This window comes from Marmota monax, unplaced genomic scaffold (assembly GCF_021218885.2).
Source record: "Marmota monax isolate L192 unplaced genomic scaffold, Marmota_monax_Labrador192_F-V1.1 WCK01_AAM20220418_F8-fsc00081, whole genome shotgun sequence".
NCBI classification, from domain to species: Eukaryota; Metazoa; Chordata; class Mammalia; order Rodentia; family Sciuridae; genus Marmota; species Marmota monax.
The window spans coordinates 1,181,810-1,195,793 of NW_026695234.1; the positions used below are offsets into that span (position 1 = coordinate 1,181,810).

Here is a 13,984-nt window from a genome sequence, read left to right on the forward strand (position 1 = left end):
CACTGTCACCAAGGTACTTCTTCTACCTTTTCTCAGTAAAACATAAATTCAAATTAGAGAAGGAGGAAGAAAAAAGAAACTAACATTTGGCTGATGTCTATTCTTTGCTAGGAAATAAATTTTAATATACTATTTTACTTAACCACTCCAAATCTACTAAAAGAAAAAGTAATTCTGATTATGTATATGAGGAATTGGGGGCTCAAGTAAATGAGTCACTTGCCTGAATCCCAGGGTATTAGGTAATAGGGCTGAGACAGAATTTGGCAATGACTAAGTCTATGACTGCCACTAAGTTCTCTCACTGAGAACTGAGTTTAAAAATGCATCTTCAACAATAGCCCAAAGCTGGACTTTGAACGGACAGGGTAAGCAGTCTGCTGAGGTAGAGTGTTTGAGCTACACTTTAGGCCCTGGTAATCTTTGGCTCTGGAGGAAACAGGCTACCTTCGTCTTCACTGTGTGTTGGTTCCAACCCTCTAAATGCTTTTCCCCATAGGAAATAATAATATGATGATGTCCAGCTTCCTAGTCTGGTCTAAAAAACCATAGGAATAATTGAACACAGTACTAATTGTACCTTTGAACCTAACTACTGAGCAATGACATTTCTGTGGGAAAAGAGTGACTGCAGTGCCAGAAACACACGTCTCCTTATTTACAGTGTAACTGTGGATTCTCCTAACTTCAAACTAGCTTCAAACTGGGGATTCTCCAGCTCCGTGCCTGGGCAGGGACTGTGGACCCCAGAAGAGCAGAGGATATGGGGGGATGGAGTTAAGACAGGGTGTTCGAAGAGCCTCTGAGTGTGGGTGCGTGAAGGAGCTGGGCTGAGCACCCTAGCGCTGTGAGTGAGCTGAAGACCTGGATGGAGAACAGAGAGGCTGCAAGGCAGGAGCTGCAGGCATGAGCTGGGTCATCCCTCAGTACCAAGCCATCCTCCTCTTCTTCTCTAATAATATGACTGCTGTTCACTTTCAACCAGTGTCCCCTTTTTCTCTTTGAGACCACTCCTTTTCTTTTTCTCGAAGAAGTCCACATCATAACTCTGTTGACTTCAAAGTCCTGTAACTTCTCTGTACATCTTACAGCTGCCCTATGCACCATAACCTGAGAGATTTTTTGTAAAATACAAATCTGACCATGCTTAAAGTTCCTCAATGGTCCCACTCTGGCCTACAGAATAAGGCCCTTCTTTGAATGAACAACAGAATCCTCTTAAGACTTGCCCCTAAGTCTCTGCCTGCATCTCTCCACACCCCATGCTTCTCAGCTTCAGTCACAGCAACGTGAAGTGCCTCTACCTTCCTGACATGCGCCATACAAAAACAACAACAACAAAAAAAAAACAGGTCCATCAGTATTATCAAAATTAAAAAGTTCCTGGGTAATAACCAGTGCCTTCTTACCTTAATGCTGCTCCTTTTCCTGTGTTTTTTTCCTTTTTCCAGTTGAAACAGATAGCCTTCAGAATTGCTACGGGTAATTTTCATTTGGTTTCTTTGGCTTCTCTCTGGACTGAGTTGGGATTCACTTTCTACCCTTGATGAGATGGGGGGGAGCATGATGCTAGAAGAGGACCCTTTACTGGGCTGCACGTCGGTGGGCTGCACGTCGGTGGGCTGCACGTCGGTCAGCTGCACCAAGGCTTGCTGATGCTGCTCCATTATCTGAGTGAGCCGTGAATCTGGGGAAGCTCTGACAGGTTGGCTGTCCGAGGAAGGATGGAATTTCCTTTGGAAAAGAACACACATTTGTGACTAAAACTTGAATACATAAGACCGCTAACAGTAAAGTTCTTATGAGCCATTAACTTGATGTATTTATCACTCCTCAACTCAAATGAATTAATTTGAGCTAATTCACTCATTAATGTATTAATTTCTTAAAATCTTCTTTTTCCATAGGATATTGTAACTCTGCTTAGAACTTTCACTTAGTGCATTCAGAATAGAAGTATATCAGTTTTAGAAGTCGAAGAGTTTCCCACTACAAAAATACCAAGAAATGTTGGATTAAATGAAACCAATATCCTTTATGTACACAGTTGAATTTGTATGAGAGGCAGGAAATCTCCAGGGAGGAAAACCAAAATGAACTAAAGTCAGAGCAGATTCTGGATGAGCTGAAGGTATGGCTTTCTTTGTGAGCTGTTTGGGTTTAAGGGCGTCAGTTTTAATCCAAGATATGTGAGATTTGGGGCCAATGTGAACGTAGTTCATCATCTAAAACCCTAGTACATAAAGGGACATGATCTACCAAGTGTGAGGGTTAGCAGACATACACACACACACACACACACAAATAGTAGTAATAGACTTCTGCAAGCTTTAGATAATAGAATATGTTAGATAGCATTCATAAAGTATGTATGAAATGATTGGAAACATGAAAGAAGAAATCAAAATTCTGAGAAATATATTTTTAAAAACTTATTTTGAACAAAGAACAGGGAGGTTTTACTTATAACCAAGTAGAAATTCCAGACATGAAAAATACCATTATTTAATTTTAAAATCCAACAGAAAAATTAAGAGGGCTGGGGATGTGGCTCAAGCGGTAGCGCGTTCACCTGGCGTGTGTGCGGCCCGGGTTCGATCCTCAGCACCACATACAAACAAAGATGTTGTGTCCGCCGAAAACTAAATAAATAAATATTAAAATTCTCTCATTCTCTCTCTCTCTCTCTCTCTCTCTCTCTCTCTCTCTACCTCCCTCTCACTCTCTCTTTAAAAAAAAAAAGAAAAATTAAGAAAGCATATTGGACATAGTTGAAAAGGAAATTATTGCACTGGAAAACCTACCTGAGAAATTTCTCAGAAAGAAGCAGAGAGACAACAGGTAAAATAAGAAACAGAGTTAAAACACACAAAGCCTAGAATCAAAGAATTTAATACATATCTACTTGGTTGTTCCTGGAAAAGGAAGTAGAGCCAATTTGGGAGATGCAATATTCATAGGAAAACAGGTGATCATTTTTTCAAAATTTATAAAAAGAGATGATCCTCAGATTTAGGAATCACAGAAGGTATTCAAGTAGAACTAAAAATTTCATTCCTATATACATCATAGTAAAACTTCTAAACACCAAAAACAAAGAAGAGGTTTAAAAGCTAACAAGAGAAATAAAGACAAAGTAAAAAACAAAAGGAATGATAATTACATTGACAAAAGACTTTTCAAGGCAACACAGAAACCAGTAGACAAAAAAATAGTGCTTTTAAAAAGTTGAATTCTTGGGGCTGGGGATGTTGCTCAAGCGGTAGCGCGCTCGCCTGGCATGCGTGCGGCCTGGGTTCGATCCTCAGCACCACATACAAACGAAGATGTTGTGTCCACCGAAAACTATATATATATAAAATAAATATTAAAATTCTCTCTCTCTCTCTCTCTGTCTCTCTCTCTCTTTAAAAAAACAAAAGTTGAATTCTTTACCAGGTTAAACTATAACTCAAGATTGTAAGAGAAAGGAATTTCAGGTAAATCCCAGTGACATACACTTGCTGAAACAACTTCTAAAGAAAACAGAATAAAATGAAAGAAAGAATGTGAGGCAAAGAAATTAATAAACAATTTGGTTAACTCTAAAACACCATTTACTCTCTACAATAATAAAAATAATGACTAATTTTTGAGATATAAAGTGCTAGACAAGTTGCTAGACTAAGCAGGAGATTGTACTTTTAATGTAATGACCCTGAACATGTCTAGAAAAGAGCAGAAATATTAATTTAACATGAGGCAAGTTAAATATGTAAGTTGTGTGTGTGTGTTAATAGAATAGAGTGCTGGGTATGGTGGTACATGCCTGTAATCCCAGTGACTCTGGAGGCCTAGGCAAGAGGATAGTGAGCTAGAGACCAGTCTGGGCAACCTAGTGAGATCCTGTCTTGAAATAAAAGAAAAAGGCTGGGGGGGGGGGAATGTAGCTCAGTGGTAGAGCAACCCCCCCCACCCCCCCGCGTTTCCATCCCCAGTAGCCACCCCCCAATATTTACCCTCACCCGCCACAAGAGTATCTGCAAATAAGTAGAAGAAAAAAGTAACAAAGATAATTCTCTAAGTTTAATAGAAGAAAAAAAGTAAAAAGAAGCATGGCGAGTGTAGGGTAATTAGAGTGGTCAAATTAAGGTGGTAGAAACAGATCCACCTGTATAAGTACCATGATAAATGTAAGCAGTTTAAAGTCACTAGATACAAGTGAGTTTATGATTGAATAAAGAAACAAATTACAACAACACACTGTTTTTTAAAAGAAAGGCTTAAGATAGAATCATACTGAAAATTTTAAATATGATAGAAAAAATGTACTAGATTCAATACTAATTATAAGAAAGTGAATGAAGCTATATTAATATCAGCCAACATAAACTTTAATCAAATAGCATTATTGGAAATAAAAATATTCATTACATCATGATCAAAAGAAGAATTTGCCAGGAAAATATACAATTATTAACCTGCATGTACCTGATCATAAAACTTCAAAATACATAAAATGAAACTAATAGAATTATGAGGTGACATTAACAATTCTTTTTTTTTTAAGCACTGGGGATTGAACCCCAAAGCTCTCACACATTCTAAGTAAGCACTCTACTATTGAGCTGTGTCTCCAGTCCTTTTGTTGTTGTTAGGGACAGGGGCTCTTTAAGTTGCCCAGACTTGTGTTCCTCCTGAAAGGAACCTCCCAAGTTGTTGGGATCATAGGCATGTGCCACCACAGCCAAATATAGGGAAATGTCAATTTACCAGGGTCAGAAACTAATATATCAAACATGGAAACCTAATCAGGCTTCAGAAGATTTTAATAACATATGTAACAAGCTTTCCCTAATTTAAATTACAGTCATGTGCAGCATAACAAGGTATTGATCAACAACAAACTACATGTAAAGAGGTAGTCCCAGAAGATTATTTCACCTAGTAACAGCATAGCCATTTTATGTGTCAGGACACTTCAATGTCTGTGAAAAGATAGAATAAAAAGATTTCTCAGAACATATCCCCACTGTTAAGTGGTAAATGAATGTATACAGAACGATGTGCCATAGAACTGCAGAAATATCTTCTTTTCAAACACTTTTGCTGAAAATACTCTTCACTTGGGCCTATAGATGTTGCATGGATGAGTGGAATCTGATGAAATGGCTTGGCATCTCTGTCTTTGTATTGTGTTTGTCCCCTTTGCTATCTTAACCCTTTGGTCAGATTCTACTCACCTCTGCATGCAAACATTGCTCACTGGAGCTGGTATGACTTTTCTTCTGCCCCACCCTTTCACCAGCTGCAGCATCCAAAGGACCTAAAGTCCTTCAACCTGTCATAAGGCCAAGACTGAACCACAGTACCAGGATGTTTGCACATAGGATGATGACACCAGCTGCAAGAATAACTCAGAAGTTCCTGGGACAAGTTGACCGTTACCATGTGGTCCAAATCTCATGCAAAGAGAAACTATGTCCCTGGCTAGTGGAAAATTACTGGTCTTTGGCCCACCCCAGAAAATCAATAAGAAGCTTTCATCTCCCTTTCTTCATAGAGCAGCTTGGTTCCCCGTCTATCAGTGCTGTTTCCTTTCAGGTGAAGCCACATTAAAAAACTCTGCTTGTGTGTGTTTGCAATATTCAGCTTGGTCTCTTCTCTACTGTTTCTATGCCAAAAGATCCTTCCTCCAGTAACAAGAGCATAGGAAGGCTGGAAGCAATAATTGAGGAACTTTCACAGAAAGTAGGGCAAAATAAATAAGAAATGAACAAGAGAGTAAAGAATATCGTATGAACAGTCCTGGAAAAACACCTGTGAATAACAGGAAAGAAGAGAGCTGGAAGGAGTGACCCACGAGAGGATTCAAGACATTTCCCAGACTGAAAAGACACATGTATCCAGGCTAAAAGGCCCAGAACAATCTATGAAAATAGACCTAAACCAAGGCATGTTATTATGAATTCTCATTTTATGGAGAAAGAGAGAAGATCCTACAGCTTCCAAAGAAAAAATAGACAGGTCATATATAACAACGCCGGAAGAAAGAAGACGACTGTAAGGAGGAAATGATTTTCAATCTAGAATTCTACAACACCTTGCCAGCTATTAGGAGCAAGGGCAGAACATAGTCAATATCAATCATACCTCCTAAGAAGTAGAGGATGTTCTCTACCAGAATGAGAAAGGAAGCTAAGAAAGGGAAAGAGAGTAGATGGAGAAAATAGGAGGGTCAAGAATGGAGAAAAATGAAGGGCATCCCCATGATGAAGTGAAGGGAGGTTCTGCAAGGACAACACGGGCAGAGGATGGCCATGGGGAAAGGAAGTGCCGCGCAGGACACTGGCATGCTGAGAACTGCTTGTCACCCTATTGTCTGCATCACACCATGTTTCTAATAGGAAGAAAATATCAGAGGATGTACTCAAACAAAACAAGGAAAATCTGCAATCTTGAAAAAGGGATTCTGACCAGAAGGAAACTCAAAGGGAATTCTTCAGTTTTGTAGCAAGTCTAGCAAGATGAAGAATTTAAAGGTGTCTTATAAAAGGCTATGTCCAAGATAGAATAAAGAATCTAATGTATTTGCATCTGTGAACATTTGTATTGAGAGACTAGGAAAGTGTGGGAACAATGAGCCACATGTACAAATCAAAGTAAGCCAAAGCAAACAAACAAGTCAAGGCAATTATGAACTTTTGGAAAAAAAATTTAAAATGAGGCATAGTCATAGACCAACACCAGATCATGCATTATAGATGCATTGGCATAATAACAAAACCACTGAATATTGATCTAACCAAAAATTGCAATGTAACTCCCATTACTGCAGAATGATTGAAGAGAAGCACATAATGAAGGTGATGTCAGGAAGCTCAGTCCTATCAGAATAGAAATCAATAAAATCACTCAAAATAGCTGAAATTGAAGTAGAAAAATATAACGATAAATAAATATAACTGAGAATAGTGGCAAATACTAGAGGAAACAATAAAAGTCAAAAGGGGTTACTAATATTGAGGATTTTCATTATTATACCAATATAAATATTATTCATAGCCAAACACTGTGGAGGGGATCACTGGGGAGCAAAAGCAGTGGATTGCCAAGTGACTAAGTGTCACCTGACTTTTTAGTATATGTGCATGCACCATCTTGGTTGAAAAATTAATGTAAAAAACAGGGCTGGGGATGTGGCTCAAGTAGTAGCGCGCTCGCCTGGCATGTGTGGGGCACTGAGTTCGATCCTCAGCACCACATAAAAATAAAATAAAGATGTTGGGTCCACCGAAAACTAAAAAATAAATACTAAAAAAAAAAAACAAGAAATAAAAAGACATGATTAAAGATTTAAGAGGTTGAATAATATGAAAGTACATTTTTTATTTGACTGGTTTTTAATTTTTAAATGCCTTAAAATGTATTCTGACGTAATGTTTGAATTTAAAAGTTAATGAAGTAAAACAATACCCCCCTCTCCTGCCCTTGGGTGTGTTGAAGATGCACCAATATTCTCCTTTGACATTCTCCTTTGTCTCCTGAGGACTATGTTCCACTTCCTTTCCGTACTCAACTGCAGGACAATTCAGTAAGGCACCCAAGCTCTGTTGCTGAACTCACACACTGTGCTTCACTGTACGTGGACATACATTTCAAAAGGGCTAAAAATAAAAATAGGGAGAAAACCACCTTTCATAGTTGGCAGAAGAGGATAGGCCTGATGAATTTCCAGGGGTACTTGGTCTTACACAGGAGCTACGAGAAGTACAGTTGAGCCCACAAGTGCAGTATTGCACCATGAGATCTAGTAGAGCTCAAAACAGCCCAAGCATGCCCCAAGTCACCACACACTGAGGATATGACAGGACATTTTAAACTTCGTAAAAGTAGATTTTTTTTTTTTTTAGAAAGTATATTTATCAGATGATCAAAGAAGAAATGGAAAGCTTGTAAAGACTTTTAGTCATTCTAGTAAATGAATCAGGAGTCTAAAATCTGCCCACAGCCAACAATCACAAAAACAAAACCAAATAAAAAAACACCCATGTTCCCAGTAGTTGTACAGGAAAGTTCTATCAAACCTTCAAGTAACAGACCATCCCAACTGCATATAAGTGTATGTATAACTCAGACGTATAAAGAGGGCATAGTTCTTAACTCATTTCATAAGGCTGGCATAACCTTGATAACACAGCAAGGCTCATGGCAGATAGGAAAATTATAGCCAATCTTACTTCATGCAGTGAATGTTAAATCCCAAACAAAGTGCTAGCAAATCTAATCAAGCAACTTATTAAAAGTACATTATGTCAAGTTAACCTCAGAAACAAAAGGATAGTGTAACATTAGAAAATCTGTTAATACATTTCATTACATTAAAGGATTAATGGAGAATATTTTTCAACTGATACATACTACTTATGATAAAAATTCTTTGCAAAGAAAATCAAGAATGGAATAGAAAGGAGTTTTCTAGTTTCCTATTTACCAAAACCTAAATATTATTTTTCACACAAAAATGTCAGAAGCAATCCTTCTGAAGCTGTCTCTTCCAGAAAGCTAACTTGGATTGGAACCTTATTAAACATACATTTCATGTTATCAAATGTAGCACTTAAATGTCCTCTGATTAATTCAGATATATAAAATTGTCCCCCTATTTTGAAAGTAAGCTCCTTGAGGGTGCCTCATGCATAAAACTTCTTTTGTACTTTCTACAGCATTTTAGCTTTATATTCAGTCCATGTCAGGTATACAGAAAACATGTTTGATTAAAGAATATCAAGAAAGGGCTCCTAGAGTGACTTAAAAAATAACTTTCTTTTTCCTGTCTATAGAAGTAATTCATCTACATTGTAGGGTACTTGTACAATTTCACAAAATATAAAGGAGAAATTAAAACAACCTCAATCTTTCTTGCCAGAGATGACCACTATTGACATTTTGGAACATTTTTCTTCTGTGAACATTTTAACCCAATAGAGCTTATACTCCTCCTTAGGCATAATTTTATACCTTATTAATTTCTTTTTATAGGAACATTGCCTCTTAACCAAAATTTTAAATTATGATATTAAATACCAAGTTTACCTAAACATTTCCCCACTATTGTACTTTTAGGTTGTTTTCTATAAATGGTGGTATTTTTGTGCATACCTTTTCTGTTTTATTTTATTTATTTTTTAGTTTTTGGCGGACACAACATCTTTATTTGTATGTGGTGCTGAGGATCGAACCTGGGCTGCACGCATGCCAGGTGAGCGCACTACCGCTTGAGCCACATCCCCAGCCCCCTTTTCTGTTTTAGATTTCTTTCTTAGGAAAGGCCATTAGAGTTCTGGAGATAATTTGGTTTTCTCCAAATATTATTTATATCCTTTAAAACATACTGATTTGTTTCGACTGAGTCCCTGTGTCCTTTTCCCCTCCTTCCAAATTCTAGTTTAAGTAGAGTGAAAAAAGTAGAGGAGATAAGGAAGAGGAAAAGAAATATATCAAAAGTGGACAGCACTGGGCAGGAATCAGTGTCAGGGAAGCTGTTATGTGAATTTTCCCTTCTCACCTGACTATTCCCAGGGACTCCCCCATCTATCTCCCTCTCCCTCTCCTGTCTTTCTCCAGAAGCCTCTTATATCTCCTCTAGGAAACCACTCAAGAATAGAGAATTCTTACCATAACATTTCTAGGTTCTTATATTTTGTCTCTGTAAAAGGCTGTTTTGGTTGCTTCCTCTTTTCAGTCGATCTTTGAACATTCATGTCATAAACAGACTGAGACTCTTTCTGGCTCAGGAACACTTGCCTCTTAGAAAGTTCGTTAAGGTTGTTCAAATCTGAATTAGAAAGAGCGTAGATGGGTAGCTGCTGATATGGAAATCTTCTCTCCTCTTCATCTCTGCATTGTCCCCTTTCTTTATTGATATTCAGCATTGAGTGATATCCAGTAGAGTTTTTATATAATACCCTTTCAAAAGCCTGCTTTGGTGGAGCAAATATGTTGGAGGTCACTTTGGGATCCTGGCTCCTAAATGCTCTTGAGTCTTGTAAATCATTGTTAGAGGCGTTTGTGAGCACAGTTGATCCATGCTTTACTGAAGCATCTATAGGCTGATTTTGGTTTTGTTGCTGTCTTGGAATGTCATTCTGGTTTCCTTGACTGACAATGAGTTCTTTGGTCATGAAAGACTTGAGGCCAATCTGGCGTTTATGCTGTCTCCGAGCTTTGGGCTTGGCTGGTCTTTTGGATGGTTGCTGGCCGCTGGCGATTTCAGAGGATTGACTTCTTGGTACATTGCTTGATTTTGTACCTTCATATTGAGACCAGTGCTCCTGGTAAATCTAAAAAGATGTTGTCAATTAATGTAAAATTATAAGATTGGTACTCTTTACACATTTTAAATTAGTGTTTTTAACTGGGAATTGAGACTTTGATTTATTTTTTTTGTACCAGGGATTGAACTCAGGGTTGCTTAACCACTGATCCACAATCCCAGACCTTTTTATTTTTTTATTTTGAGACAGGGTCTTGCTAAGTTGCTTAGGGTCTTGCTAAGTTGCTGAAGCTGGCTTTGAAACTGTTATCCTCCTGCCTCAGCCTCCTGAGCTGCTGGAATTACAGGTGTACGCCACCATGCCCAATAGGAATTGAGACTTCTGAGAAGGTGACCATGAAATTGAAAACAGATAAAAGAGTACAGAGGGTCCTTTCCTAACTTCAGGCAACTAGAGGTAAACCGGAGTGATTCTTTCAGGAAAAAAAAATTAGATTATGAGCCTAGAAAGAGATCAAGAACTTGAATGGGCTTTGTATTAATGACAAATCTTTGACTTAAAAGCCATAAAGGGAAGTGTTACCAAAATCAGGTGTGGGGTGGGAAGAAGCTTTATTGCTAAAGAGTTGTGCAGGAAAAGAGTAGAAATCTACATCAAAATAGGCAAGCTTATTTTAACTAAATGAATATTTCAGAAATCCTAACTGGAAAAACATCAGTGATATGTTTTATTAACCAAATTCAAGTTTAATGCGAAACACTGGATTATCAGCTTTTCTTTCTCATACAGGTCAGAAGCTAGAAATGACCTCTTCACCAGATGAAACAAATTAGATTTTATTCAGAAGATTATAAAAGAGTCTGAGCTGTGATAGGGCATCTGTGAAACCACAAGGGTTGTTTTGCTTCTGTTCCTTAATATAGCCTGTACTTAGGCAATCAAACATCTGGGGGGAAAGATTTCAATTTCAGAATAGTCTTTATGCTTTTCAAAGCCTGGTAACAACAAAATGTACTCCCAGTATAATAGATACACTATGCAACTATACTGTGCTACATCCATTTAGGAATATTTCCCAAGGAATAGAGCACTCATTACTTTGTGAAAAATTGGCTGAGTTAAGAGGTCTTTGGAAGGAATGATTAAATGCTTACTGAAAACAATAAGATGACCATATGCATCAATGTGTCATACAATTGCAACTTATTTCTCCCTTTCTGAACACACATATTTAAAAAAACCTCTGTGTCCTATATCTACACAATATTAATTGAAAAATTAAATAGTTAATTAGATCACTGGAGAAGAAAACATACTGAAGTGAGTAAAGCATGCTTTTTGTTCAAACCGTTTCAGTTTACTACAGAAGAATAATAACATTATTGTGCTAAGGGTTCTTTTCTTATTTCACCTTTCTGATACAGCCCCTAACACTCATCCTGTTCCTTTATAATATTAAGTAGTATTTCATTTCTAATGAAATCACAGTATAATGATAAGCTTAAGATAAATTTAAAACAGTAATATGTACTATGGTTATATTGATTTTTAAGTAAGAATGACTTCTAATTGAAAATTTAGAATATTCTCTTTGGAATTTGAGCTTTCTGGGGGAATTGGTTATATGCTGATTAGTTACTATAAGCTTTTAATTTTTTACCCATGGTGTTCCATAAAGAGAAAAAAAACTTACTCCTATGTTTGGGTAAGTAAGCGTTCTTTCTTCCATGAAGCATATTGAGCTGCATGGGGAAATATGGGCCAAAAGGCTCTGAATACAAAACCCAAGAGCGTCCTTCCTTGCCCTGGCTCCAGAAGAAAACTGCTGTTTTACAATCTTATGGGGGTATTTGTGAAATACACTGCTCTTTTCATTGCTGTCATTGCAGTTTATGAAGGTCAGGACAGCCCTCGCTCTGCTATGATCTCTAAATACTAATTGATGTTGATAATGTCATTCTTTTCAATGTTTGTTCAGCCTTTAGCTCACTAGAGAAATAAGTGACTAGGAACTCTTTTTCTGTTACCATCTGACTGTAAATCTCCCAGTCTTCCCTCCCCATCCCCACCAAGGAAAAAAACCTATCAGAAATTTTCATTTCTGGGCTACCAGGTCCCGAATCCTGGGCTGTCACTCGACTTTGACTTTAATCATGTCGTTACCTTTGCTGCTAATGACTTGGATCACAATCACACTCTTCACAGGGTGCTTTGTCAACAAGGCCAAGGACTCCTCATTTTATGAAACTTCAGTTGTCTCAAGTGTTAAATCCTCTGTTCAAGTAAATATAAGTGCTCAGAGATGGTATTTCAGTCTCCAGAAAGGAAGACATTTATGGGCTTGATATGATTTCTCTCACCTTGCAAGCAGCCTACTTGAGATCTGCAGTTTACTCAAGATTTATTACCTTACAATTGAGGCATCAGGTGTCACTCTTTAGGTGGCAGGACCTGAGCTCCCTGACGTTAATACACAAAGCCATTCTCAGGCTATTTAATCTCCATCAGCACTGAGATCCCCTATTTCATCCTACTCTCACTGGGGTTCTTTTGTTACCAACATTTGCAATCAGTACATCCTATATGCACTCAGAATAACTGCTTAATGGCAGTGGGTTTTCACAGCACACACAGAGGGTTAGCACTGGGAAATTTTGATGCCTAATGCTGGGAGGATAATTTCTTGGTAAGACCCATCCTTAGTCATTAGTGTTTGTTCATACTACACCATCCGAGGGAAGTTTGCCCCCAATCCTGTGAAAGCCATGTCCGTCCAAAGTAGAAAGGAGAATGTATGCTCTTATCCTGACCAGAAAGTCTATCTGCTTTAACACAAAAGCCACTCCAGCTCTGGGTCACCTTGTCTCAGCCCTAGAGTCCTGAGAGTTGTACCTGAGCTCCTAGATCAGCTCAGGGGTACAGAAACTCCCATAGTCTTCTGTTTTTCTGCTGTGTTCATTAACAATAAGACTCAAATCCCTGAAGCTTGAGTTAAAAATTCCTTCTGATAATATTAAGAAAATTATGAGCACAGATATTAATTGGCTCTAATTTTCATTGTCAGTAAGAAAGAACTCTGTTCAGATGCATGGAAGAAGCATAGAACTATTTTTTCCATTTGCTCATTATAATTTAATACAAATTGTTACTTTAACCAATTCCCCAAGAATACTGTTATTTCCTCTTATTCTATCTCACTTTTTGTCTTATTTTTATAGTGCATGTTAACAGTTCATATATTTTAAATCTCCATGGTTTTGCTTCTATTGGTTTGCAACACAATCTTTTGTTTTATTTATCAATATACTTATGCTTCCTGCTCTTTATTCCTCCTATATTAGTGTTTCCATCTCACATTGTTTTTCTTCTGTCTGAAGAATGATCTGCCATTTTTTCAGTGCAGCTCTGTTAACATGTCCCTTTTAGTTTGTTCTATTCCAACTCTCTTCTCATCTAAAGATTCCAATTTGATTGTTCTTTACTTTTTTTCCCTCCTATGATTAGGATGCGATTAAACTAGGACCTCATGCATGCTAGGCAAGGGCTCTACCACTGAACTGTATCCACAGACCTTTTAAATTTTATTTTGAGACACTTTCGAAATTGTCCGGGCTGGCCTCAAACTTTCAATCCTTCTGCCTCAGCCTCATGAGTTACTGGAATTATAGGTGTTTGCCACCCTACCCAGGTCCCCTGACAAAGATCTGTTGGAAGTGCTGAAGGCAAAA

The 13,984-nt window shown here is 37.8% G+C and overlaps 1 protein-coding gene across 6 annotated transcripts in view; it reads right to left on the reverse strand.

Moving 5' to 3' along the window:
• The window catches only part of Jhy (junctional cadherin complex regulator), an 85,274-nt gene that overhangs the window by 31,903 nt on the left and 39,387 nt on the right, over positions 1 to 13,984 (reverse strand). For all 6 annotated transcript variants that reach the window (XM_058577132.1, XM_058577131.1, XM_058577133.1 and 3 more), the window contains 2 exons: positions 9,658 to 10,322; positions 1,410 to 1,734 (listed from right to left, as the gene is read on the reverse strand). In XM_058577132.1, coding sequence (XP_058433115.1) covers positions 1,410 to 1,734; positions 9,658 to 10,322 — 990 coding nt within the window. The remainder of the gene's footprint in view (positions 1 to 1,409; positions 1,735 to 9,657; positions 10,323 to 13,984) is intronic.